The 25,442-nt window shown below is 41.4% G+C and overlaps 1 protein-coding gene and 1 pseudogene across 2 annotated transcripts in view; both read right to left on the reverse strand.

The window, feature by feature from the left end:
- The window catches only part of MACF1 (microtubule actin crosslinking factor 1), a 434,870-nt gene that overhangs the window by 200,583 nt on the left and 208,845 nt on the right, over nt 1–25,442 (reverse strand). For both annotated transcript variants that reach the window (XM_060206158.1, XM_060206157.1), the window contains exons 14-22: nt 25,205–25,359; nt 21,096–21,372; nt 18,637–18,765; nt 15,745–15,822; nt 14,339–14,500; nt 12,701–12,805; nt 9,311–9,406; nt 7,505–7,630; nt 4,908–5,060 (exon numbers count right to left, since the gene is read on the reverse strand). In XM_060206158.1, coding sequence (XP_060062141.1) covers nt 4,908–5,060; nt 7,505–7,630; nt 9,311–9,406; nt 12,701–12,805; nt 14,339–14,500; nt 15,745–15,822; nt 18,637–18,765; nt 21,096–21,372; nt 25,205–25,359 — 1,281 coding nt within the window. The remainder of the gene's footprint in view (nt 1–4,907; nt 5,061–7,504; nt 7,631–9,310; nt 9,407–12,700; nt 12,806–14,338; nt 14,501–15,744; nt 15,823–18,636; nt 18,766–21,095; nt 21,373–25,204; nt 25,360–25,442) is intronic.
- LOC103117090 (large ribosomal subunit protein uL10-like) lies at nt 16,526–17,642 on the reverse strand (annotated as a pseudogene).

Consider the following 25,442-nt stretch of genomic DNA (forward strand, 5'->3'; position numbering starts at 1 on the left):
GAGATGGGGAAGAGAGGAGGAGAGAAAGATAGACAACTGCAGACCTGCTTCACTGCTTGTGAATCGACTCCCCTGCAGGAGGGGAGCCGGGAGCTTGAACTGTGATCTTTAAGCTAGTCCTTGCGCTTTGCGCCATGTGTGCTTAACCCACTGTGCCACCGCCCGACCCCCACCATTTCTATTTTTTAAGGCAAACTGATGTGAATGCCCCACTAGGGAAAGAGAGAGACAGGCTGGGAGTATGGATCGACCTGCCAATACCCATGTTCAGTGGGGAAGCAATTACAGAAGCCAGACCCTCCACCTTTTGCACCCCATAATGACCTTGGGTCCATACTTCCAGAGAGATAAAGAATAGGAGAGCTATCAAGGGAGGGGATGGGATACAGAGTTCTGATGGTGGGAATTCTGTAGAGTTGTACCCCTCTTATATGGTTTTGTCAATGTTTCCTTTTTATAAATTAAAAAAAAAAGAAATAAAGGTTTATCTTACTAAGTAAATAAATAAATAAATAAATAAATAAAAGATTAGGGGCCAGGTGGTGGCACACATAGTTAAGCACACATTACAATGTGCAAGGACCCAGGTTCAAGCCCCCAGACTCTACCTGCAGGGAAGGGGGAGGGGGAGAATGCTTTGCAAGTGGTGAAGCAGTGTTACAGTTGTCTCTCTGTGTCCCTCTCAATCACCTCCTTCCCTCTAGATTTCTGGCTGTCTCTATTCAATAAATAAAGTTAATAAAAATTTTTAATAAATAAATAATAAAAATAAAGAGGGAGTCGGGCTGTAGCGTAGCGGGCTAAGCGCAGGTGGCGCAAAGCACAAGGACCGGCATAAGGATCCCGGTTCGAACCCCGGCTCCCCACCTGCAGGGGAGTCGCTTCACAGGCGGTGAAGCAGGTCTGCAGGTGTCTATCTTTCTCTCCTCCTCTCTGTCTTCCCCTCCCTCTCTCCATTTCTCTCTGTCCTATCCAACAACAACAATAATAATAACTACAACAATAAAACAACAAGGGCAACAAAAGGGAATAAATAAATAAAATAAATATTTTAAAAAATTAAAAAAAAAGAGATTACTATGTTCATTAAAAAAAAGATTTATTGGGTTAGGGTAGATAGCATAATGGTTATGCAAAGAGACTCATGTCTGAGCCCCCAAGGTACTAGGCTCAATCCCTTACACCACCATAAACCAGAGCTTATCAGTGCTCTGGTTAAAAAAAAAAAAAAAAAAGATTTATTTAGGGGATGGGGGAAGAACAAATAAGGGATATAAACTCAAGACCCTATTCCCAAGAGTCCAGTGCTTATCCACTGAGCTACCTACAAGGATGCAACCCTTACTTTCACAGATAGAAATAGTGAGGTACAGATTATATATATATATATATTTACCTGAAAGCAAAAGTACACAATAGTCTGCAGTGAGTCAGTATAAACTTCATAATGAAATAGTGTCTACTTAGACTTAGATACCCTCCTCACTACTTCCTATTACACTTCCCTCATTCACTCCAAAGCTAACCTTATCAAAGCAAGGACTGCAAAAGCTGAATAAGGGCAAGAGACTTTAACAATGACTCTTTAGTCACTATCAGGCCACCCCATCAGCTGCGGCCCTCTAGTCAGGGAGTCCTGAAATCCCCAAACAGACAACATGGACCTAGATCTCAAATAGATCCCTCTCCATTGTTATCAGTCATCTCTATCAGGAACAACACAATAGTCCCCTTTGTGCGCCCCCACAGCACTTTGCCCTCAACTTGGATCAACAACAGTAGAGAATGTTCCATCCTCTGAGGGAGGCTGGACAACAAAGATGGGTCCTGAAATTGGGGCAGCTTGGAATGTTCCTACTCGTGACCACAGAATGTGAGCTCAGATCTACAGGGATGCAGAGGTCACACAGGTTAAGCTGAATATGGGCCCCAGATGAGATCGAATTGATGAGGTTTACAGTCAACAATATTTATACACCTTTCCCATATTTGGGAGCTACTCTCTCCACTGATCCAGCTTTCTGGTCCTTTTTCCAGCCATGACATCATCTCCCCAGACAATAACTTGGATCCTCCTGCATATCAGATTTCAGGCTGGGGGGGGGGGGGGACAACTAGTATAGTCATAGGCCCTTTGAAATAGAACTAAAATAGGCCTACTAGCCCCCAACTCTTCACCTGCACTATTCTAGCCCTTAGGTTCATGATTAGTCAACAACTTGTTTGACTTTATATGTTAACTATCTTTTCAGCCACCAGGTTCCAAATGCTAGCATGATGCCAACCGGACTTCCCTAGATAGACAACCCCACCAATGTGTCCTGGAGCCCCACTTCCCCAGAGCACTTCCCCACTAGGGAAAGAGAGAGACAGGCTGGGAGTATGGATCGGACTGTCAACGCCCATGTTCAGCAGGGAAGCAATTACAGAAGCCAGAACTTCCATCTTCTGTATCCCACAATGACCTTGGGTCTATACTCTCACAAGGTTAAAGAAAGCTATCAAGGGAAGGGATGGTATATAGAGTTCTGGTGGTGGGAACTGTGTGGAGTTGTGCCCTTCTTATCCTATGGTTTTGTCAATTTTTTTTATACATATATAAAAAAAGTACAGAAGAAGTTCATTCATTAACTTATATAAAAGTAATTATTGTGTCTCATAAATGCCTTGAAGTGAGAGTTGGGTGGTAGTGCAGCGGGTTAAGTGCAAGTGGTGCAAAGTGCAAGGATCAGCGTAAGGATCCCAGTTCGAGCCCCTGGCTCCCCACCTGCAGGGGATTCACTTCACAAGCGGTGAAGCAGGTCTGCAGGTGTCTATCTTTCCCCCTCTCTATCTTCCCCTCCCTCTCCATTTCTCTCTGTCCTATCCAACAATGATGACATCAATAACTACAACAATAAAAAACAAAACAAGGGCAACAAAAGGGAATAAAAATAAATATTAAAAGAATAAAAAGAAAAGATGCCTTGAAGTATACTAGGCCCCTGGAGCTAAAAATGGTAAAGTGGTAAGCTGGTAGGTATGATATTTATTACACATATTCTGGTGAGATAGATGGCTATAATACTGTATGATAGGTGTGATTTTCCAGGGAGTATATGCAAATATTAGAATATATATATATATATATCTTAGTCTTTTTTTATTTTGCCTCCAGGGTTATTGCTGGGGCTTGGTGCCTGCACCACGAACCCACTGCTCCTGGAGGCTATTTTTTTCCCTTTTTGTTGCCCTTGTTGTTTTATCGTTGTTGTGGTTATTATTGTTGTTGTTATTGATGCCATTGTTGTTGGATAGGACAGAGAGAAATGGAGAGAGGAGGGTAAGACAGAGGGGGAGAGAAAGATAGACACCTGCAGACCTGCTTCATCACTTGCAAAGCAACCCCCTTGCAGATGGGGAGCCAGGGGCTTGAACTGGGATACTAATGCCAGTCTTTGCGCTTCGTGCCACGTGCGCTTAATCTGCTCTGCTACTGCCTGGCCCCCCTAGTCTTTTTTTTTTTTTAAAGAATTTATTTATTCATTCATGAGAAAGATAGGAGAGAGAAAGAACAAGACATCACTCTGGTACATGTGCTGCTAGGGATTGAACTCAGGACCTCATGCTAGAGAGTTCAATGCTTTATCCACTGCACCACCTCCTGGACCACCACCTCTCTAAGTCTTGACTGGAGAGGTTAAGAAAGGTTTTTTTCAGGACTTTAAAATCTGAAAGAATATGATTTTCTGAATAAAAATGGGATGATTATCGTAGGATTTAAGCAAGAGACTTAGTCATTCTGCAGAGCAGGATGATTAGCACAGTAATTTACACAACAGACTTTCCTGCTTGTGAACAGAAGTTCAAAGGTTCAATTCCTGGTACCACCATGAGACAGAGTTGAGCAATGCTCTGGTGGGAAAAAAAAAAATCATGCTTTGTGATAGGAGAAAGAATGCACAGAATGGAGTGGCTAACGAAATGATTCAAGTGACATGTATGGCCTAACTTAGTAGGAGCAGCAGGGACATAAGATGTATATTTATGGGATATTTATTTACTTGGAAGTCCTACTAACAGTGAGAGAAAGAAGTTTTCAAGGATATCTCTTAGATTCTACAATGTATCATTTGTCTGTACTTATGGGGTAGATAATAATGCTAATTACAGAAGCACTGAGGTCAAGATAGTAGATTTTTTTTTTTTAACTTTCCATCTGTTGGATGTTGGGGACCAAATCCAGGGTCTCATACATGCAAGAAATGTATTCTACCACTGAGCAACAACCCTGACCCTGAGATTTTATTTTCTTTAAAAAAAAAAAAACTTTTAAAAAATTATCTTTATTTATTTATTGGATAGAGAAAGCCAGATATCAAGAGAAGAGGGTGATAGAAAGGCAGAGAGACAGGGAGACACCTGCAACACTGCTTCACTACTCGTAAAGCTTTCCCTCTGCAGGTGGGGGCCAGGGGCTTGAACCCGGGTCCTGGAGTGCTGTAACATGTGTGCTCAACCAGATGTGCCAGTATCTACAGCCCCCCCCCCCCCAGTATTTATTTGCTTTCTCCTTTCTATTTTCATACACTAACTTTATTGGAGGGTTAATGGTTTAGTTATAGTTGCTTGATATAGGTGTAATTTCTCATCTTCCTATCCTTTTTGTTTTAAACTATAGCACTGATCAGTGGCTTATGCTGGTGTGGGGGATTGAACCTGGGACTTCAGAGCCTAAGGGATGAGAGTCTCTTTGCATAACCATTATGCTATCTACCCTTACCCCCATCTACTTTTTTAACGGGAGAAATTTAAGAATGTTTGATTTCTAATTAAAAACCAAAAGCTTATCATTTTACCTTTTCTGATTATCATAATACTGATTAAAGGTCTCCTTTCTCACTTCCTTCCCAGTTATGCCTCCCTACCTCAATCTGCCGATAGTCACAGATAGCCTTCACAGAAATGGTGCTCTTTAACACATGGTCGGGACTTCGTGGCTTTAGCTGAACCACAGTTTTTGATCTTCCAACAAGACTGGCCACAGAACTCTTGGACTGTATAAGTTGCTCCTTTTCATCCTACAGAATAAGAGAAAAAAACAAAAGACATTAAAACTGCTCTTCAGGGTGACTAAGTCAACAAAGAAAACCGAATGCTCCACTCCCTCAGAGAAAACTATTTCTCAGTTAAATAGGGATCCTTGGTGGAGCCATCTTAGGAACACAGGGACAAAGGAAAAGATGCTTTTGTCCTCTACCAAGTGCTTTTGTACTCAATATGCAGCTTTCTCCCTGTGCTCTTTTCAATGAACCATAAAGCACATGCAAAAAAAAAAAAATTACTCCAAGATCATAAAATAAAAATAAAGACTTCTAGCAGACTATACAGCTGTACAGCTAATAAAGGATTTACCCAAATAAGGTTCAGACAACACTAAAGTTTAAAACAGTAATAATAACTTTGCTGTTACCTAACTGGTAAAAGGCAATTCTGCTTTCTGTTTAGGAGATGCAGAAGTTGTTAAATAATTATATCTCCCAAGCTCTAGTACAAGTATCTTACTTTCTTAAATTTAGTCTTACTTTCTATAGAAAGTTCCTAGATCTTCAACCAACAATCTATAAATCAATGCTGTTGGTGAAGTCAACATGACAAGTGATTTAGGGTTTACCTTTTAGTGTCTTGCTGTGCTGCATTCATGTAAATTTGATTGCTTTGAAAGAAGTGCCATGCAAAATTGAAACTATTAAGTCTCTGCAAATTCAATTATCTTAAATACTAATGAACTTGCTGTCAACAAAATTGGTAGCAATCTACTACCAGTTACATTACAGAGTAGAAGATAGTCATTATATAATCAACCAGAATGTTTCAAGCCCATTTTGAGGAATAAAGGGATCCCCAGCAGAGAGCTTTCTTAGGATGGAAGCAGATGTGATGAGGATAAAGAGTTAATAATGCTAAGAAATGCCATTAAAGAGTTAAGAATATGCAAGTAAAGAAAAATAAATGCTTAAATAAACTACCTGTGCCTGTCCCCGGGAGCATGATTGGAAGAAATACAACTTTAACTTATTAGTTAAGAAAGAGGAGTGGAATGTATCAGGGAGACAGCCGCACTATTCCATACTTGAGAGCTGGTCTACCCATTCCAATTTCCTTGTAATAAAGGTGTCAATTTCTGTCTAACCCATAGCCAAACATCTCAAGCTCCAGAGATCAAGTGCTCAGCGTGGTAAAAGTTCTGAAAAGAACCAGAAGCCAGGACAGACGCTCCCGAACCAGACGGACAAGTTGAGGAGCAGACCCAGGAGACTCCATGCCCCGGTGATGCCGCCAACCCGATGGCCCTGACCTGGAGAGGAGGGAAGAGAGCAGCGACCCTCGAGAAGAGAAGATATGACAACAATTGCAGAGGAGTTACCCTATGACAGGGAGGTATTCTGTGGAAGGGAGGAGATAATAGCCAAGGATTATTATATTCCTCCTTCATACTTGAAGTACCTCCAAGAGAGACATTCTAGAGACAACATCTGAAAAGTTGGATTTTTATCCTTCATTTCAAATTACTTTGATTGACAGATCATTTCCCCAGGTGAAACACCAAATATAAGCTCATTCATAGGTTTAAAGCATCTCAAAACATATAAAAGTTAAAGAAAATCCACTAATGTTCACAAATGCCCACATCTTTCCCATGAAGAAGAAATGGTATTTGGGGTGCTTCCTTATATACATTTCTATTGAAATATGAGAACCCCTTGGCTTCATGTACATCTGTATTTTTATTCTAGGTTGCCACTTGAGCCCTGTCTTGCTAGCTCTATGTAATATACATAAACACACGTTTCAATAATTCTACTGCTCATTTTATTGCCAGGACTCCTGAAGGAATAATTCACTGAAGAAAATGAATATAAAATTCATTTGGATTAAATGCTTGAAGCAAAAAAATATTTATATAAAGCTAATGTGGCTACACAAATAAATTGGACAAATACTATATTACCTCTAAATAATGTTTTAATGCTTCTCTTAAGTAAAAAACAATTTTCTAACACTTCATTACTACCAAAAGAAAACTTCAAGGAGGAAACAAGTCTAGTTCATTAGGTTTTCCTCCTTTTGCTTTCTTTTTAAAATTCAATTTGCATGAGAGTGAAAAAAAATCATGTCAACTTATCCCCTTCAGTCCAGTTTTTCATGCCCGACATCTCATCTATGGTCCCAACTATTGAGTTGAAACAGAAACAATACAAGGAAAGTATGACGGGTACCAAGTGGTTCAGGGAAGCAGAGTAGGATTTTACTTCAATAGCATACCCAAAAGAATCTTTATCCTTCAGGAAAGAAAACAGGAAAAAGAAAAACAACAGAACAGACCGATTAAACGCCATTCGAAAGTTAGCCAAACCTTGTAACATGACCCAGTACTCTGGAGCTTTCAAGGATATAAAGAGCAGCAGCTGATTTGGTTTACTCTGTTTCTCAGAAGTAATCATCCCATTGATGCAACACCCACCATGGAGTCCTGGAGCAGGTCCTCAAGGCGGGATAAGCTGGTGTTGTGGTCACAGGAGTATTTTCGTTTGATGGAGTCTTGGAGGCTTCTCAGGAATGACTCCAGGTCTCGTGCATCACTGAAGAACTGTGGAGATAGAGAGGGTCTTGTGCTCTAGGCATTACAATACTAAGATGTTAACTGAGGAAGAACATCTGACTGTGCAGAGCTGAGTTCAACTGGATTAGTGACAGTATAAACTGGAGGGAGGGCTTAAGAAGCCCTGTCAAGGAAGTTTCAGTGATGACCACCTTAGATACCACTGATCGCTAGAGAAAAGTTAAGTCTATTTTACCCCTTTAGAAATTACTGCTTGTTCCACTTGGCTTCTAGCTAGTGATTGCACTTGTCTGAGAAGCATTTTTCATAAAAAGTCAAGAGGCTGAGTGACCAAATGATTCCATTCATAGACATGACTACTAAGTGATTAGAAATATATTTTAATTTAGAATAAAAACAAAGATAATATCAACAGCACCTTTCCTCCTTTCATTCTCACCTGAAAATAAGTGGTGTACGCTCTGTGTTGTGGTAGATTAAAGGGAACAATTGTTCCCTTTAATGTTTTATACTTTCTTCCATCAAGAGATGGGAGTCTACTTCTTCTAAAGCTAGGCTTGGTCACATGACTTGCTATGCTTGATAGTACAATAAGAAGTGTGACAGAGCATTAAAAAGTGTTAGTACATTAAAGTTTATTTTCTCCTGTAGCTTGTGGAATACAAGCACAATAAAGAAGCTTACCAGATGCTACAGACTTATGAAAGAACCTGTAATATCAATAGGCAAGATGAGAAAAACCACTCAACTGAGTCCTGCTCCAACTGCCAACCACCAAATCATCAGCTAACTAAATGATTACTGTTTTAAGTAACTAAGCTTAAGGACAGTGACTTGTTTATATGGTAAGAACTAACACAGCTGCACTATTCACAATAGCTAGAGTGGAAGCAGCCTAAATACCTATCATCATCATCATACGACCGGCTAAAAATGTATGGGATATATGTTCCATGGAATACTACTCTGCAATCAAAAAAATGATACTGAGTCCTTAGAACAAAGTGGATGGAACTGGAGGTGGTTATGCTTAGTGAAATAAATAAATAGATGAAAGACAACTACCAGATGGTTTCACTCATGTGGAATCTAGAGATCTGACTTACATGAACTTGCTGGGGGAAAAAAGCCACGAAGAAAACAGAAGCAAGCAAACTGTAAGATTCATAACAACTATGGTGGTTATTTTTGGGAGGTGGGAGGGTGAGGATACAGAATTTTGGTGGTGGGTGTGGTGTGGAACTATGCGTTATAATCTTAATAACAAATAAAAAAACTGAAAAAGAAAACAACAAAAAGAACTAAGTGACACCTATGTATTTTCATCTCACCTTTTCTATGTGTGAGCATGCACACACACATATACAATCTCTTTTAAAAATTATTTTATTATCTTTATTTATTTATTGGATAAAGGACAACCAGAAATTGAAAGGAAGGGGGAGACAGAGAGGGAGAGAGACAGAGAGACACCTGAAGACCTGTTTCGCCACTTGTAAAGCCTCCCCAGGTGGGGACCAGGGGCTCGAACCTGGGTCCTTGTGCATTGTAGCATGTATGCTCAACCAGTTGTGCCACACCCAGCCCAATACACAATCTCTTAATCTGAATTTAAAAAGTATTCTTCTCATCCTCTGTACTACACACACACTCATATATAAATCAAACACTGATAGACACCTACACACATCAACTAGGTCCACATACCTGAAAATAAGCAGTATTCTCTTTCACATGTTGTTCAACACATAAACATAGCTGCTTCATCCATTGCAGTTGGGACTGGACAGCAGCACTGTAAGCCTGCAACCACCAAGCACACAGATAAAGGGCATGAGGTTAACATATATGCACAAAAGACCCAATATATATTTGCAAAGTTATCTTCCAAGTACAACTCCACTAATGATAAAGAGGCCCACAGAGCCTCTACAGCACCTTTCCCTCAGTGAAGAACAACAGTGGTAGAAACTGCCCCACACTCCAAAGGGAGGCTGGCTGGGTCAACATACTCTGCTACTCAACTAAGACTGGTCCTGAAATGAGTGCAGCCTAGAATGTTCCTAGCTGTGTCCATGGAATGTGAGCTCAGACTGACAGGGATGCAGAAGTTACACAGGCTCCTGTGATATATATGAATAGACAATAGGCCCTAGGTCCGATTGATGGGGTTTACAGTTAACAGTATTTACATACTTTCCCCATATTTGGGAGCTACTCTCTGCCCTGATCCAGCTTTCTAGTCCTGTCCTCAACTCTGACACCATCTTCCCAGAGAATACTTTCAGCCCACCTGCATGTTGGTTGTTGGACTCAGGAAAAAATTAGTAGTCATAGGCTCCTTGGAATATACCTAAAGTAGACTTCCTAGCTTCTTCCAACCTAAAGACCCCAAATCTCATCTGCTATATTCTTACTTTTAGGTTCATGATTATTAAACAATCTGTTCTGCTTTATATCTTAGTGCTTTTCAGCCACCAAGTTGCAGATGCTACCATGACAACAATCTGACTTCCCTGGGCAGAGGGCCTCACAAATGTGTCCTGGAACTCCAACTCTCTAGAGCTCTACCCAACTAGGGAAAGACAGAGACAGGCTGGGAGTATGGATCAACCTGTCAACACCCATGTCCAGTGGAGAAGCAATTACAGAAGCCAGACCTCCACCTTTTGCATCCCATAATGATCTATGGTCCATACTCCCAGAGGATAAAGAATAGGGAACCTTCCAATAGAGGGGATGGGACAGGAAACTCTGGTGGTGGTGGGAATTGTATGGTATTATACTCCTCTTATCCCACAATCTTGTTCATCATTATTAAATCACTAATAAAAAGAAGAAAAGAAAAGGAAAAAAAAAAAAAAGAGAGAGGCTCACAGAAGATAGAGATACTTAACTGGCATCTGCTCTGTGTCTTCCATGAGAAAGAATTATGTCTTTTGGGCAATGTGATTTTTACTAGAAGAGGTTATATAAAAAGGGTCTTTTGTATATTCAATTGCTACTGAATGACCTGGCCAGCAAGACCTAGCTATAAATAAATCCCTGCTGGAATCCTCTCCATCTCTCTTATCTGGGCAAATGCAACACATCTATCTGTATGAATGGTTATTTGAAAATAATATGGTACAAGTCACATTCTCCATAAAGTTAGAGTCAAAACCTGTTTTTTGCTTCTCACAGTATTCTTTTTTAAAAAATTTTATTTATTTCCTTTTGTTGCCCTTGTTGTTTTATTGTTGTAGTTACTGTTGTTGTTACTGATGTTGTCGTTGTTGGATAGGACAGAGGGAAATGGGGAGAGAAGGGGAAGACAGACAGGGGCAGAGAAAGACTGACACCTGCAGACCTGCTTCACTGCCTATGAAGCGACTCCCCTGCAGGTGGGGAACCGGGGGGGTCGAACTGGGATCCTTAGCTGGTCTATTAACGCTTTGTGCTACGTGTGCTTAACCCGCTGCGCTACTGCCCAACTCCCTATAGTGTTCTTAAGATTCTGAAAACTGTTTACTGGCGCAGGCACTGCCATGTGAGCTGCTTGACATGGTACCAGCTTCACAGGAAGTTCAGCATGGCCGGACTCTCCAGGCCAAACTGAAACCATCTCACTTTTTGCCATGTATAGGGCTTGGGATTAAGCTCTGTGTGTTCTTAATAATATTTACCTATGGCCAGGCTCAGAGCCTGACCAATAACAAAAACAATGACATAACCTGCACTGCACTCTGTAAGACTGATCATAATGGAACAAGCAATATCAGTAATACAGAATTTTTCAGGAGGCTCCAATAGGAAAAAATGTTTTCCCCTTTATCTACACCACTTCCTTTAGTATTCCCCCTAAAATACAGAGAAAGATTGGTGCTTCCCACAGTGGAGGGGCCACCTTACATAGCATAGTTAATTAATGGAAAGGTATGGTACTTGCCTAGACACAATGGGCCTTTTAATCTACCATCCACCACTATGCTCCCACTTCCTTATGCAGGAATAGTACACAAGAACCTAGGTCACATAGTGAGCATACACAGAAGATGGATTCTAGCTAGAGAGTTTAACTTTATGGAGAGGCTGGGCAGGTCAGCACCACCTTGATGCCTTCTCAGTAAGGAACAAAACAAAACTCCTTGATCAAACAATGGAACAGATTTTATGAAAAATGGGCTGCTCAATTTGTTTAAGGCCCCTAGAAACATAACAAGCTTGAACTTCCTATGACCCATTGGCTTCTGATGCATAGGGGCATGAGAATGGTATAAACATACAGGTAGAATATGAATCTTAATCAATAGGACATTTGCCTAGCACACAGGTACAGGGACAACAAAAAACATAGAAACTGTGATGTGATCTCTAGGGAGGAAAGTGCCCCTGGAATGTGAGTGTTCCACAAAGCAAGAGGTGTTCCTTACCTGTGCTGTTCTTACTTGGTGATTTTTGTTTTAATAATCAAAGCCTTGGTGATTTTTGTATTAGTGACTAAAGCCTTGGTGATTTTTGTTTTAATAATCAATACCTTGGTGATTTTTGTTTTAATGATCTAAGCCTTATGAGGCTATAAAAATAAAGTTCTGCTTAAGTATGACAGAGATGTCTGCTTGAGCTTGACTCAGCACCAACTCACTCGTCTCTCATTCTTCATTCTTCGCCGACAACCCTCCTCCTCCAGGACACCCTAATAACCTGCTGGGGCTGGCCCCCGGCAGTTTACAGTCTTATGGAGACAGAGATGAAAAGGGCAAGACCAAGACAGGTGCCCCCCCCACACACACACCAGGGTTAGCATTAGGGCTTGGTGCCTGTACAACAAATATACCACTCCTAGCAGTCTCCTCCCCTTCAGAGACAGAGAGAAATGTTACAGACAAAGAGAGCTGCGACAACACTCCTCCACTGATGAAGTTTCCCCACTTCCCCGCACTGCAGGTGGGAGCCACAGGCTTGAAGCAGGTCCTCACGTACATATGTGTTCTATTGGATGCACCACTGCCTGACCTCCTCAAGACGGGCGTTTTAGCAAAACAAAGCCTCTGATTTAAATACTTTTATAACAACAATTGCTGAACCTTGGCCCTCATGCATTTTCAAATCTCATACCTCCACAGTCTGCTTGGCTGGATGGTTCTCAAGTGACAGAAGTTCTGCTGTGTCTTGTAGAGACCGAAACACATCCTGTTTTTCCTCCAGTTGCATTGTTAACTCCTGAAAATTGAACTCAATTTTGGTCAAAAGGTGCTATTAATGGGAAGTATGGCAATAAAAAGAAGGCTGTGTTACCTATTTTAAAGAAGTTTGCAACAGAGGGTAAGTGCCAGAATGGGATATATTAGCAGTAGCTGCCGGAGGGTTTTAGAAAAGAGCAATAAATGCTGGAATTATTTTCCTAAGGTACAGGTCCTAGCCAGATTGAGTAAGTGGGGAGTACTGATTGGCTGGGGGACTTGAGGTTGAGACAGAAGATGACCTGGCTGGAATGGCTAGTTCACATTTGTGCCTGACCATACTGGACATATCAAAATAGATTCTTATCACAAACTGGCTTTGCTCAGACTATTCCCTAAGTCTGCAGTTCCCTCCTCTAGCTCTAGATTCTATTAATATGACAGGACCAATTTAGATGCTGTTCTTCTGTGACTCTGGATTTTGATTCTTACTATTAGATCTGACCTTGTCTCCTTTATGATCCCTGAGAACTCTCTTCAGATCTCTACCATATCTCTAATCTTCATATCTCTAATTTTCATTCTCATAGTTTATTGCTAATATTTTGTTGGTAGCTTTGCACATATGAAATTTCATCACTTCTTGAGCCAAATTTTTCATTTTTTTCCCCAGAGAGACAGAGGGAAAGAAACCACAATACTGGACCTTCCTGCAGTGTAGTCTCACTCCAAGGTGGTGCTAGGGTTCAAACCCAGGCTATGTACAATGCCTACTGGGTGATCCACCTTTCAGTCTCTTGTTTATTGTACTGTAATATTCATTCCTTACTTAAGAAGAACCATGTATCTTTCTCCAGCCAGAAGGTATTTGTTTTTTTAACAACTCAAACTTAAAGCACTTAAAGTGCTAGTAAAAATGCCCCCTATTTGTACAAGGTTTTTTAAAAACTCTTAAAGACCCCAAGACGTGAAAATACTAAAGATAAACCTACTTGTACACATTTCTCACTTAAAAGAATAAGAAGCACTGAACTATTGTATAATGATGAATTTTATTTTCTGAAGATGAGGATGTGATGGAGTTTTTTGACCAGAAAAGTATTAAGCAAATGAAAGAGAATTCAGAATCTGTGAGATACCAAGAGCACACCTTAATGAAATAATACTAAGCTAAGCGCTTTCCTAGATTAACTTAATATATCTTATTCGATCTTTTACAGACTGTTTGAAGTGGCACTAGCATCTCATTTCTTTAAAAGTAAATGATGTACCCAAGGTCACAGAGCCAGTACAGGAACAGCAACTAGAATTTGGGTCTATGTTTTCCCAAAACATACAACTTTTAACTACAAAACTCTACTGCCTAAGAAACTGAATTTATAAATTGTTCTAAGGCTTGGTTTCCCTTCTTTCCAGAAGTGATACATTTCTTAAAAGCACCAGTGCATTAAGCAAGGTTCCTATTTTTATCTAGTGGAATGCAATTCCAGAAATCCAAGCCCTTAGCTGACTACTCCTCTGTCCCCTTCTGTTGCTATTACATAAATAGTCAAGTCTGTTGTGTTAGACTCACAGAGAAGTAATTTTTCTTGGCTGAGATATTGGGATTGTTGTCACTCCAATCATATGCCAGTTCTTCCTCCTCCTTCTCATTCAACCAAATCAACTCAGTTGTAGCTCTGGAAACAAATTTATGCAGGCTTTGAAGGTGCCTCATCCGAAAGCTAGAAGTTTCCTAGATAAAGCAAGGATTAGAGGATCAGACAGCTAGTCTTTCATCTGCTGAAGAAAGCACATTTTACATCAAAGTAAAGTATAACTCAGGAAATACATTTAGGCTTGCTCTTTAATCTCTGAATACTTCTCCATGGACTCAAATTAGTACAAGTTTCTACAAGATTTGCAGAGTCACTAATGGTCCTAGACACAAGTTGGAACTCACCAGGCCTTTATAAGACTCCCTGAGTATAAAGAATAATCCTAGGTTTGTCTTACTTTGAACAATCTTAAAAGACACAAAAGAAAAACAAGAGAAGAGGAATCCCCTCCCTATCAACCCAAATTTTTTCATTTAGGTTTCTTGAAGGACATACTTCTTTTTAACAATAATTTTAAAATATTTTTTATTTTTATATATTTTTTATATTTTTTATTTATTTTTATTGTTGTTATTGGATGCCGTTGTTGTTGGATAGGACAGAGAAAAATGGAGAGAGGAAGGGAAGACAGACGGGGGAGAGAAAGATAGACACCTGCAGACCTGCTTCACCTGTTTCACACTGTGAAATGACTCCTTTGCAGGTGGGAAGCCGGGGTTCGAACTGGGATCCTTACGCCGGTCCTTGCACTTTGTGCCACGTGCGCTTAAACGGCTGCACTATTGCCGGACTCCCTATTTCTTTGTTTTTAAAACTAGTTCTTTTTTATTTTCTATCTTTATTTATTGGATAGAGACAGCCAGAAATTTAGAGGGAAGGGGGAGATAGGGAGAGAGAGATACCTGCAACACTGCTTCACCACTCATAAAGCTTTCCCCCTACAGGTGGGGACTGGGGGCTTGAACCTGGGTCCTTGCACATTATAATATGTGCACTCAACCTGGTGTGCTACCACCCAGCCCCTGAAGCACTTATTTCTTTGGTAAAGTAAGACAGCTAACACAGACTAAACTTAGTCAAAATTTTCTGAAGTCAGGTAGGCAGCTAAATGGTAATATTTCGCAAGCCTTAGGCCATGGGTTCAATCACCAGCACCAAAAGAAACAAAACTTTCTGATGCAGTAAGAAAATTGAAGAAAAAAAAAGTTACTATATAGACAGACAACTGTTTTGCAATGAATATAACCTAAAAGACAGAAACCAAAAACAAAACACAACAAACAAAGCAGGACTAAATCATGAGCTTTTTGAACTACGAAGTAGTCTGAAAGAAATCATATTCTCCATGAACAAAACATAAAAATAATTATTCAAAACTCACCTTCAGTTTACAATACTGGGTCTCCAGCTTCCCGAGAGTTTCGACATAACTGGTATGAAAATTCTGGGACATTTTCCCCTGATAAGAAAGGAATGAAATAAAAATACATTGGAGGGAAAAGAAAATAAACTGTACATGGTTTCCACTATGTAAATATAATGTCTGCACTGAGATAGAGACTAACTCTGGGAAAACAAAAGCTTATATACTGGATCTCCAGGTCAGATTTTTATAGGATGAAGCAGAGCAAAGTGAGTAATAGTTTAGCAAATTTCACTGTTTGTACTTCCAGTAATTCTGAGAGATTTCTTTTTTTACTTTTCTATTTTTTCTTAGTGATTTAATAACAACTTTCAAGATCATAAAACTACATATCTACCACTAAAGTTCTGTGATACTCCCTGAACCCACCTCCCCCCCACCCCCACTAAATCTGGGAGGTCTTTAAGCAAAACCTATCTCTGATAGTTCCAAATTACTTACCTTCTTTTTTGAAAAAGGAGAACCAAAATTAAAAAAAAAAAAAGAAGAAAAGTTACAAGGAGTGAAGGAGAGAAGAAAATTAGTTAATAGTTTCTCTCTTTAAAAAAGAACTTTATTTGTTAGGACAGAGAGAAATTTAGAGGGAAGGAGAACAGAGGGTGGAAGAGACAGAGAGAAACCTGCAGCACTACTTCACTGCTTGTGAAGCTTTCCCCTTGCAAATGGGGACCCAGGGCTTGAACCCACATCCTTAAATGCACCTAATGTGTGCATTTAACCAGGTGTGCCACCACTTGGCCCCTATAATTTCGCTACCACTATACTTTTTTTTTTTTTTTTTTTTTTTAAGGAAAAATAAGCCTTTATTTCCTTGTCTCACAAATAAAGCTGGCTTATTTTGCTTAGGTTGCTTTCTGGTGATTAGTCAAAGAGACCAAATCCCATATCCTTGTCTGACTCTTCCTCGTTCAACTCTTCTAACTCTTCCTTTGCTTTAGTTTTGTCCGGAGCTGTGGCAGCAGGAGCAGCAGTGGTGGCAGTGACCACAGGAGCAGCAGCCACAAATGCAGATGGATCAGCCAAGAAGGCCTTGACCTTTTCGGCAAGTGGGAAGGTGTGTGTATTCAGTCTCCACAGACAAGGCCAGGACTCACTTGTACCCACTGATGACAGAATGAGGCAGAAGCCACAGCTGGGTAGCCAATATGCAGACTCACACTAGCAACATTGCAAACACCCTCCAGGAAGCAAGAATGCAGAGCTTGCTCTGTGATGTCCAGCACTTTGGGGTTGTAGATGCTGCCACTGTCAAACACCTGCTGGATGATCAGCCCAAAGGAGAAGGAGGAGATGTTCAGCATGTTCAGCAGTGGCTTCGCTGGCTCCCACTTTGTCTCTGGTCTTAATCAGCTGCACATCACTGAGGATTTCAATGGTGCCCCTAGAGATCTTAGTGGTGATGTCCAATGCCTGGAAGAAGGAGGTCTTCTCGGGCCCCAGACCAGTGTTCTGGGCTGGCATGGTGACCTCGCAAGGGCAATGGCACCAGCACGGGCCCAGCTGGAACCTTATTGGCCAGCAGATGTCCTTGATTTCAGTGAAGTCCTCCTTGGTGAACGAAAGCCTACATTCCCCCAGACATTCCCCCAGATGTGAGGCAGCAACTTCTCCAGGGCAGGCTTGTTCTCCAAGTGCCCGCAGATGGCCTTCCACATCACGGTGTTCTTGCCCTCAGCACCATGGCTTTGCCGTGCAGGGACGTGCGGATCTGCTGCCTCTGCTTGGCGCCCACATTGTCTGCTCCCACAATGAAGCATTTTGAGTAGTCATCCATCCAGAAGTTGGATGATTTTTAGGACGTAGTTGGACTTCCAGGTCGCCCTGTCTTCCCTGGGCATCATGGCGGTGCATCAGGGATAGCCACACAGGGTTTAAAGACAGAGTTACTCCCATGAGGGAACCTGGCGCGAAGAGGGCCATGCGTGTGCACATGTGAATCTTTTATGTGCACACGAAGCAGCCATCACTATATTCTTTAGTGCAGGCATCAGGGGAAGTGTAAAGAGCAGGGATTCTTAGAGCAGAGAGGCCCAAGTTTGGGAGTGGCAGCCAATACTTATTTTCCTTCTCATTTCTTCTTTTTAAAATACTTTTATTTTTTGTTAGGCATTCTGGTACATGTGCTGCTGGGGACTGAACTCAGGACATCATGCTTGAGAGTCCAATGCTTTATCCACTATGCCACTTCCCAGACCAATACTTTATTTTTAAGGAACTGGGGTCTCACACATACAGGATTTCATGGCTCCCAGACTGTGTGTGTGTATTTTCACTCATATAGACAGGCAGATAGATAAATAGATATAGTTTCTTCAATCTAGAAGAAACGCCATAGCACTAGCACTTCCCCTGGTACAGTGGCTTTTCCATGTGCTGCCAAGGCTACGTGCATGGTAAGGTGTGTGTCTTATACCTAGAGTTATCTTTCTGACAACAACACTTCACTAATTTCCCCATAGCATTCGGTAGCCCTTTTCTTGCCAATAAAACAGGGGTCAATAAAAATACTTTTTTTCAAAATGCTATTTCAAAGAGCAAAAGTGACACTTAGTATGAAATGGGAATTTGGCATCCTGGGAGATGGCACAATGGTCAGAGTGCTGGCCTTTTATGAATGAAATCCTGAGTTGGATCCCTGGCATCACATACGCCAGAGTCCTGCTCTGGTAGTTTCACTTACTCTCATAAATAAGTAAAAGGAAAGAAGAGAAAAGTAAAGGGTATTTGTTATAAAGTGCTGTTCACAGTTGCCATTTTTTCCAGAGCCCTTTTCTCCTTCAAGGCAGCTGCACTATACACACTGCTGCACTACTCCCCACACCACACGTACTAGATTCTGATGCTACACACCTCATACAGCCTGGCCTCCTTGACGCTGGAGCCCAGTTCTTCCACGCTGCTGTGGATATGTTGCTGTGTTTCTAGCTGCAGCTCCACACTAGGCAGGTCATTGCCCCACTCTGCCCGCTCTAGCTTCATCTAAAAATGGACAAAATGTATTTATGATAATTTACTACTGAGTTGGCAAAAAAAAAAAAATTGTCAGAAAGTTTGAACAAGAGATCTGGGATAAAGGTATGCGCAAAGGGAACTCTAAATCATTTCCATCCTGGCTTCTCAAAGAAAAATAAACATTCCACAATCATCTCCAGGAAAGTGCAGACTAAACCCCACTAATACCCTTTGCTGCAGCTTTATTAGAGTGTATTTCTGAACTGACCAACCCAAACAGTATTTCCCCAGGTTGAAGATACTTAACTTTATTCATTTTCTCTTTATTTAATATTTTTATTAGCAACAGGGCTATTGCTGAGGCTTTGTACTGGCACAAATCCACTGCTCCAGGGTCGGGCGGTAGTGCAGTGGGTTAAGTGCAGGTGGTGTGAAGTGCAAGGACTGGCATAAGGATCCCAGGTTTGAGCCCCCGGCTCCCCCCCTGCAGGGGGGTCACTTCACAAGCGGTGAAACAGGTTTGAGGTATCTATCTTTCTCTCCCCCTCTGTCTCTCCCTCCTCTCTCCATTTCTCTCTGTCCAACCCAACAACAACAACAACATAAATAACAACAATAATAATAACCAACTCAACGATAAAAAAAAATCAGGGCAACAAAAGGGGAAAAAATAGCCTCCAGAAACAGTGGATTCGTGGTGCAGGCACTGAGCCCCAGTAATAACCCTAGAGGCAAAAAAAAAAAAAAAAAAAATCCACCACTCCCAGCAGTCATTTTTCCTACCCTCTCCCCATTGCCCCCTCTTTTTTCTTCTATTTTATTTGATAGGAGAGAGATAAAATGAGGGGGGAAGGAGAGAGAAAGATAAACACCTGAAGACCTGCTTCACCACCTGTGAGGTGACACCTCACCCCCCCACAGTGGGAAGGGGGGAGTTGAACCCAAGTCCTTGCACACGTTGATGTATGGGCTTAACCAGGTGTGCTAGCACCCAGCGCTGATACTTAACTCTCTAGTTAAACATTCCTCTTTAAAGTTTAAGCTTCTACCTTCATTTCACAAACAGAACAGATATAAGAAAGACATATAAAAATATTAAACCTTATTTACAACATCACTTACTAGCTACTAGAAGACAATTCTAAAGCAGATAGTTTGCTTTTGCATATTTTCATTTGTTGGTAGATAGGGAACCCATCACCAGGGGATAAAGAAGATTTAACACAAAATTAAAGTGTTAGACGGCTAAGAAGCTAACACTGAACTTGAATTATTGTTCTAGAATGCATGTAAACAAGTGCCCCTTAGAATTATGAAACCCAATAGCGTAACTTAACCTGGAGAGCTTAAGCCAACATCAAAAAGTGAAGACTAAGATGCTCTAGCAATGACCAAATTTCAGATAAGAGAACTGAGATTTTCTGCAATTTTTCCTATTAAAACTGAGAAATGTTATGCATGTACAAACTACTGTATGTACTGGGGACCGTAAAACATTAATCCCCCAATAAAGGAAAAAAATGTTAAAAAAAATCCTATTAGGAGAGGGGAACCTGTGCAAAGGGGAAGCAGCAGGCTTAAAAAAATCCTATTAGTATCACTTACAATGCAGTTTGTCCAAAGGAACAGATTTCTGAAAAGGCTGAGACCAGAGTGTCTACACTATCCAGCATAGGATTCTAGACTGGCCCTTTGAAATATAACTAAAATAGGCCTACTAGCTATCTACAAAACAGAGATTCCCCCCCCCCCCCAACTCTTCATATGAGCTTTCCAGCCTTTAGGTTCATGATTAGTCAACAACCTGTTTGGCTTTATATGTTAACTCTCTTTTCAGCCACCAGGTTCCAGATGCTAGCATGATGCCAACCAGACTTCCCTGGACAGACAACCCTACCAATGTGTCCTGGAGCTCCGCTTCCCCAGAGCCCCACCCCACTAGGGAAAGAAAGAGGCAGGCTGGGAGTATGGATCGATCTGTCGATGCCCATGTTCAGGGGGGAAGCAATTACAGAAGCCAGACCTTTCACCTTTTGCATCCCACAATGATGCTTGGTCCATACTCTCAGAGGGTTAAAGAATAGGAAAGCTATCAGGGGAGGGGATGGGATACAGAGTTCTGGTGGTGAGAATTGTATGGAGTTGTACTCCTCTTATCCTATGGTTTTGCCAGTGTTTCCTTTTTATAAATAAATTAAAATAAAAAAAAAATCAAGGAGAAAGAGGCGTGGGTCCTAGGCCAGTATTAGTAATTAAGAAAAATCTACGCAATGAGTAAGGCAACCTGGTCCTCTTAAATACACTGCTGGATCTAGTAAACTGTGGTGAACAGATAAGCATCTGGAACATATACTCACTTGCATTTCTTCTACCCAAGATAGCAGTTCATATACAAATCGTAGATTGCCTTCATCTTCAGAGGAGGAGATGGACACAAGTTCAGCCCGAGTCATGGGCTTTCGAAACCAGGAGGTAGAGGAAGAGTGGGTTCCCTTGGTCAAAGGCTCTGCCTTCACTTGAGTAGTGGTCAAAGTAGAGGGTGGAACCAAGTCAAATGAAGTAAAATGGCCTTTCCGGTACAAATTTGTGCATTCTAGGCGCAAGGTCACTAGCTCATCCTGCAGGCGCATAACTCTGTAGTGAAGAAGGAAAGAAGAAAGAGACTTAGAAACTATCACGCTCACACCTATGGACATCTAATCTTTGATAAGGGGGCCCAAAGTATTAAATGGAAAAAGGAGGCTCTCTTTAATAAATGGTGTTGGGAAAACTGGGTTGTAACATGCAGAAGAATGAAACTGAACCACCTTATCTCACCAGAAACAAAAATCAACTCCAAATGGATCAAGGACCTGGATGTTAGACCAGAAACTATCAAATACCTAGAGGAAAACATTGGTGGAACACTTTCCCACTTAAACCTCAAGGGCATCTTTGATGAAACAAACCCAATTGCAAGGAAGACTAAAGTAGAAACAAACCAATGGGACTACATCAAATTGAAAAGCTTCTTCACAGCCAAAGAAACTATCACACAAACAAAGAGACCCCTCACAGAATGGGAGAAGATCTTCACATGCCATACATCAGACAAGAGACTAATCAACAAAATATACAGAGAGCTCAGCAAACTTAGCACCAAAAAAGCAAATGACCCCATCCAAAAATGGGCAGAGGATATGAACAAGACATTCACTTCAGAGGAGATCCAAAAGGCTAACAAACATATGAAAAACTGCTCCAGGTCGCTGATTGTCAGAAAAATGCAAATAAAGACAACATTGAGATACCACCTCACTCCTATGAGAATGGCATACACCAAAAAGGACAGCAGCAACAAATGCTGGAGAGGCTGTGGGGACAGAGGAACCTCTGCACTGCTGATGGGAATGTAAATTGGTCCAGCCTCTCTAGAGAGCAGTCTGGAGAACTCTCACAAGGCTAGATATAGACCTTCCATATGACCCAGTAATTCCTCTCCTGGGGATATACCCCAAGGATTCCATAATGCCAATCAATAAGATATGTGTACACCTATGTTCATAGCAGCACAATTCATAATAGCTAAAACCTGGAAGGAACCCAGGTGCCCAACAGCAGATGAGTGGCTAAGAAAGCTGTGGTACATATACACAATGGAATACTATGCAGCTACTAAGAACAATGAACCCACCTTATCTGACCCATCTTGGACGGAGCTAGAAGGAATTATGTTAAGTCAGAAAGATAAAGATGAGTAGGGGATGATCCCACTGATCAACAGAAGTTGAGAAAGAAGAACAGAAAGGGAAACTAAAAGCAGGATCTGATTAGGAGAGTAGGGCACCAAAGTAAAAACCCTGTGGTGAGGGGGAGGGTGGACATTTGGCTTCCTGGGGCGGTGTGGGGGGGTGGCATAGGGGGAGATGGGATGGGATACAGTCTTTTGGTGGTGGGAAAGGTGTTTATGTACACTCCTATTAAAGTGTAGTCATATAAACCACTATTTAATTAATATGAGAGGGGGAAAAGGATAATATGTATAGAACTTTTTAAAACACAGACTGAGTCTTTTTAATACATAAGCTGAGTCTTTGATATATTGACTCTCTCAAAAGCCTAGACCAGGGAGAACAGAAGCAACTGGTAGCACATCTATATACAAGATGCTAGGTATTATACAACAAACCCTAACAAAGGGACTTTTCAAAGTTAACCCAATTACCAAATAATGAGATGATTAACAATAACTATCCACTGTCTTCTTGAACCCTAAGACAGCAGGAACGTCACATTTCCACTATAGAGCCTATATTCCCCCAGTCCTGGAACCTTAGGGTGGGGCTCACTTTCCTGCATGCTTCCCTCAATTTAAATCAAATAATATTCACCCGCGGATCACAACCTAATCAACGCAATGAGTGACACCCCAGCATGCTTCACTTCAGACCGTGTCCAGAGACTTCAGGTGTGGAATGACAATCCTTCAGCTTCATCACTCAGGTGAGACCTTTCCTTTCATAGTATTCTCTAATTCCATTCCAGGTGGTCCACTCCCCAATAAAGTCCCTAAACCTAGATATAGTCCAGGTCCCCTGAGATACAGCATATGTTCACACGTACCCATAAACCAGGGAAAAATATATACCTGAAAGCAGAAGTACACAAGAGTCTGCAGGGAATACCACCCCCCCCCCCAACACTTCATCTGCAGTATTCCAGCCTTTAGGTCTATGATTGTTAAACAATTTGTTTGGCTTTGTATGTTAACTCTCTTTTCAGCCACCAGGTTCCAGATGCCAGCAGGATGCCGGCCAGACTTCCCTGGACTGACGACCCCACCAGTGTGTCGTAGAGCTCTGCTTCCCCAGAGCCCCACACTACTATGGAAAGAGAGAGGCAGACTGGGGAGTATGGATCGACCAGTCAACACCCATATTCAGTGGGGAAGCAATTACAGAAGCCAGACCTTCCACCTTCTGCATCCCACAACAACCCTGGGTCCATACTCCCAGAGGGATAGAGAATGGGAAAACTATCAGGGGAGAGGATGGGATATATGGAGATCGGGTGGTGGGAATTGTGTGGAGCTATACCCCTCTTATCCTACGGTTTTGTTAATGTCTCATTTCTTAAATGAAAAAAAAAAAAAAAAAAAAAACTATCACACTTCCTTGGTCATCATTGGGGCTTCACCACTCAGGACTGAATTTTTTAGATAAAAAGACAAGACAGAGAGGGAAAGACACCAGAACACTGAAGCTTCCTCCAGTGTGTGGGGGCCAAGTTTGAAGCAGGGTCATGTGCCTGTCACAGCAGGCAAACCATCCATGGTGGCTATTTTGCTGATCTTGCCACACTTTTTTTTTTGTATTTTTTTTATAAAATAAAAACGTATCAACAAGACCATAGGATAAAAGGGGTACAATTCCACACAATTTCCACCACCAGAGTTCTGTATCCTAACCCCTCCACTGGAAGCTTTCCTATTCTTTATCCCTCTGGGAGTATGGACCCAGGATCATTATGGCATGCAGAAGGTGAAAGGAACGTTTGGCTTTGCCACACTTTTAGGATAAAATATTCCCTACTCAGTCGACAAGAATGAGATAAAAATTAAGATGAGGGAGTTGGGCAGTAGCGCAGCGGGTTAAGTGCACGTGGCTCAAAGTGCAAGGACCAGCATAAGGATCCCGACTCCCGGCTCCTCATCTACAGGGGAGTCGCTTCACAGGCAGTGAAGCAGGTCTGCAGGTGTCTGTCTTTCTCTTCCCCTCTCTGTTTTCCCCTCCTCTCTCAATTTCTGTCCTATCTAACAACGATGACATCAATAACAACAATAATAACTACAACAACAATGAAAAACAAAAAGGGCAACAAAAGGGAAAATAAATAAATATTAAAATTTTTTTTTAATTAAGATGAAATTCTATCAAGAAAATTATTTTGAAAAAGAAAATGTTACATCAACGCAGAGTGGCATAAACATCTTCATCTTCAAAGTTCTCTCTGCCAGAAAGGTCAAACTACAATGTTAACTGCAGGGAAGCAGTCAATACCTATCTGTTTAGCTCCTAGGTGGCATAATAGAACAAATGATGGATTAAGGGTCAAAATTATGGATCTTAGTCTGGACTGTACAAACAGGCCCCTCTGTGGGTCCTGGTTTCCTCTTCTACAAAGTGGTGAATTGGAGCACCAGCAGTTCTAAATCAGGCATGGTAACACACTTCTGCAGGTCACTGACATAAGAGGGGGTGTTACAAGACGCCACGGTGATAAAGGCATCTACAGTTATTCAGAGGGGAGGACTTGGCATAAGGGGAAACCTGTCCTTCATCATGATAATTCTCTAGGCAAATATACCTGTGGTACCCCTACTGAAATGGTTACCTTAAAATCAAGTTATAAGATTCAGTGTTGTGCTTTTGATTCATGAATGCCAGAAAAAAGAACAAGGCCTTTGTCTGAGCTTCATATTCCTCACCTAAAAGCCAGCTCTTCTAGTTGGTAATAATTCTCATCCCGTAGGATCTGGAGATCCACCTGCAGCTGCCGGATAAGACCTTCACATTCCTGAATGTACATGATGACATCTGACTCGCACTGCACCGGCTGTCCTGATTCCAGGTGAGCAGCATCCTGAAATACAAAGGGAGAATGTGAGAGGGAAGTCTCCCATGGCTCTCATCCACTAGGACTGCAGGGGCCACTGCAGATTCAAG

This window comes from Erinaceus europaeus, chromosome 13 (genome assembly GCF_950295315.1).
Source record: "Erinaceus europaeus chromosome 13, mEriEur2.1, whole genome shotgun sequence".
Classification (NCBI taxonomy): Eukaryota; Metazoa; Chordata; class Mammalia; order Eulipotyphla; family Erinaceidae; genus Erinaceus; species Erinaceus europaeus.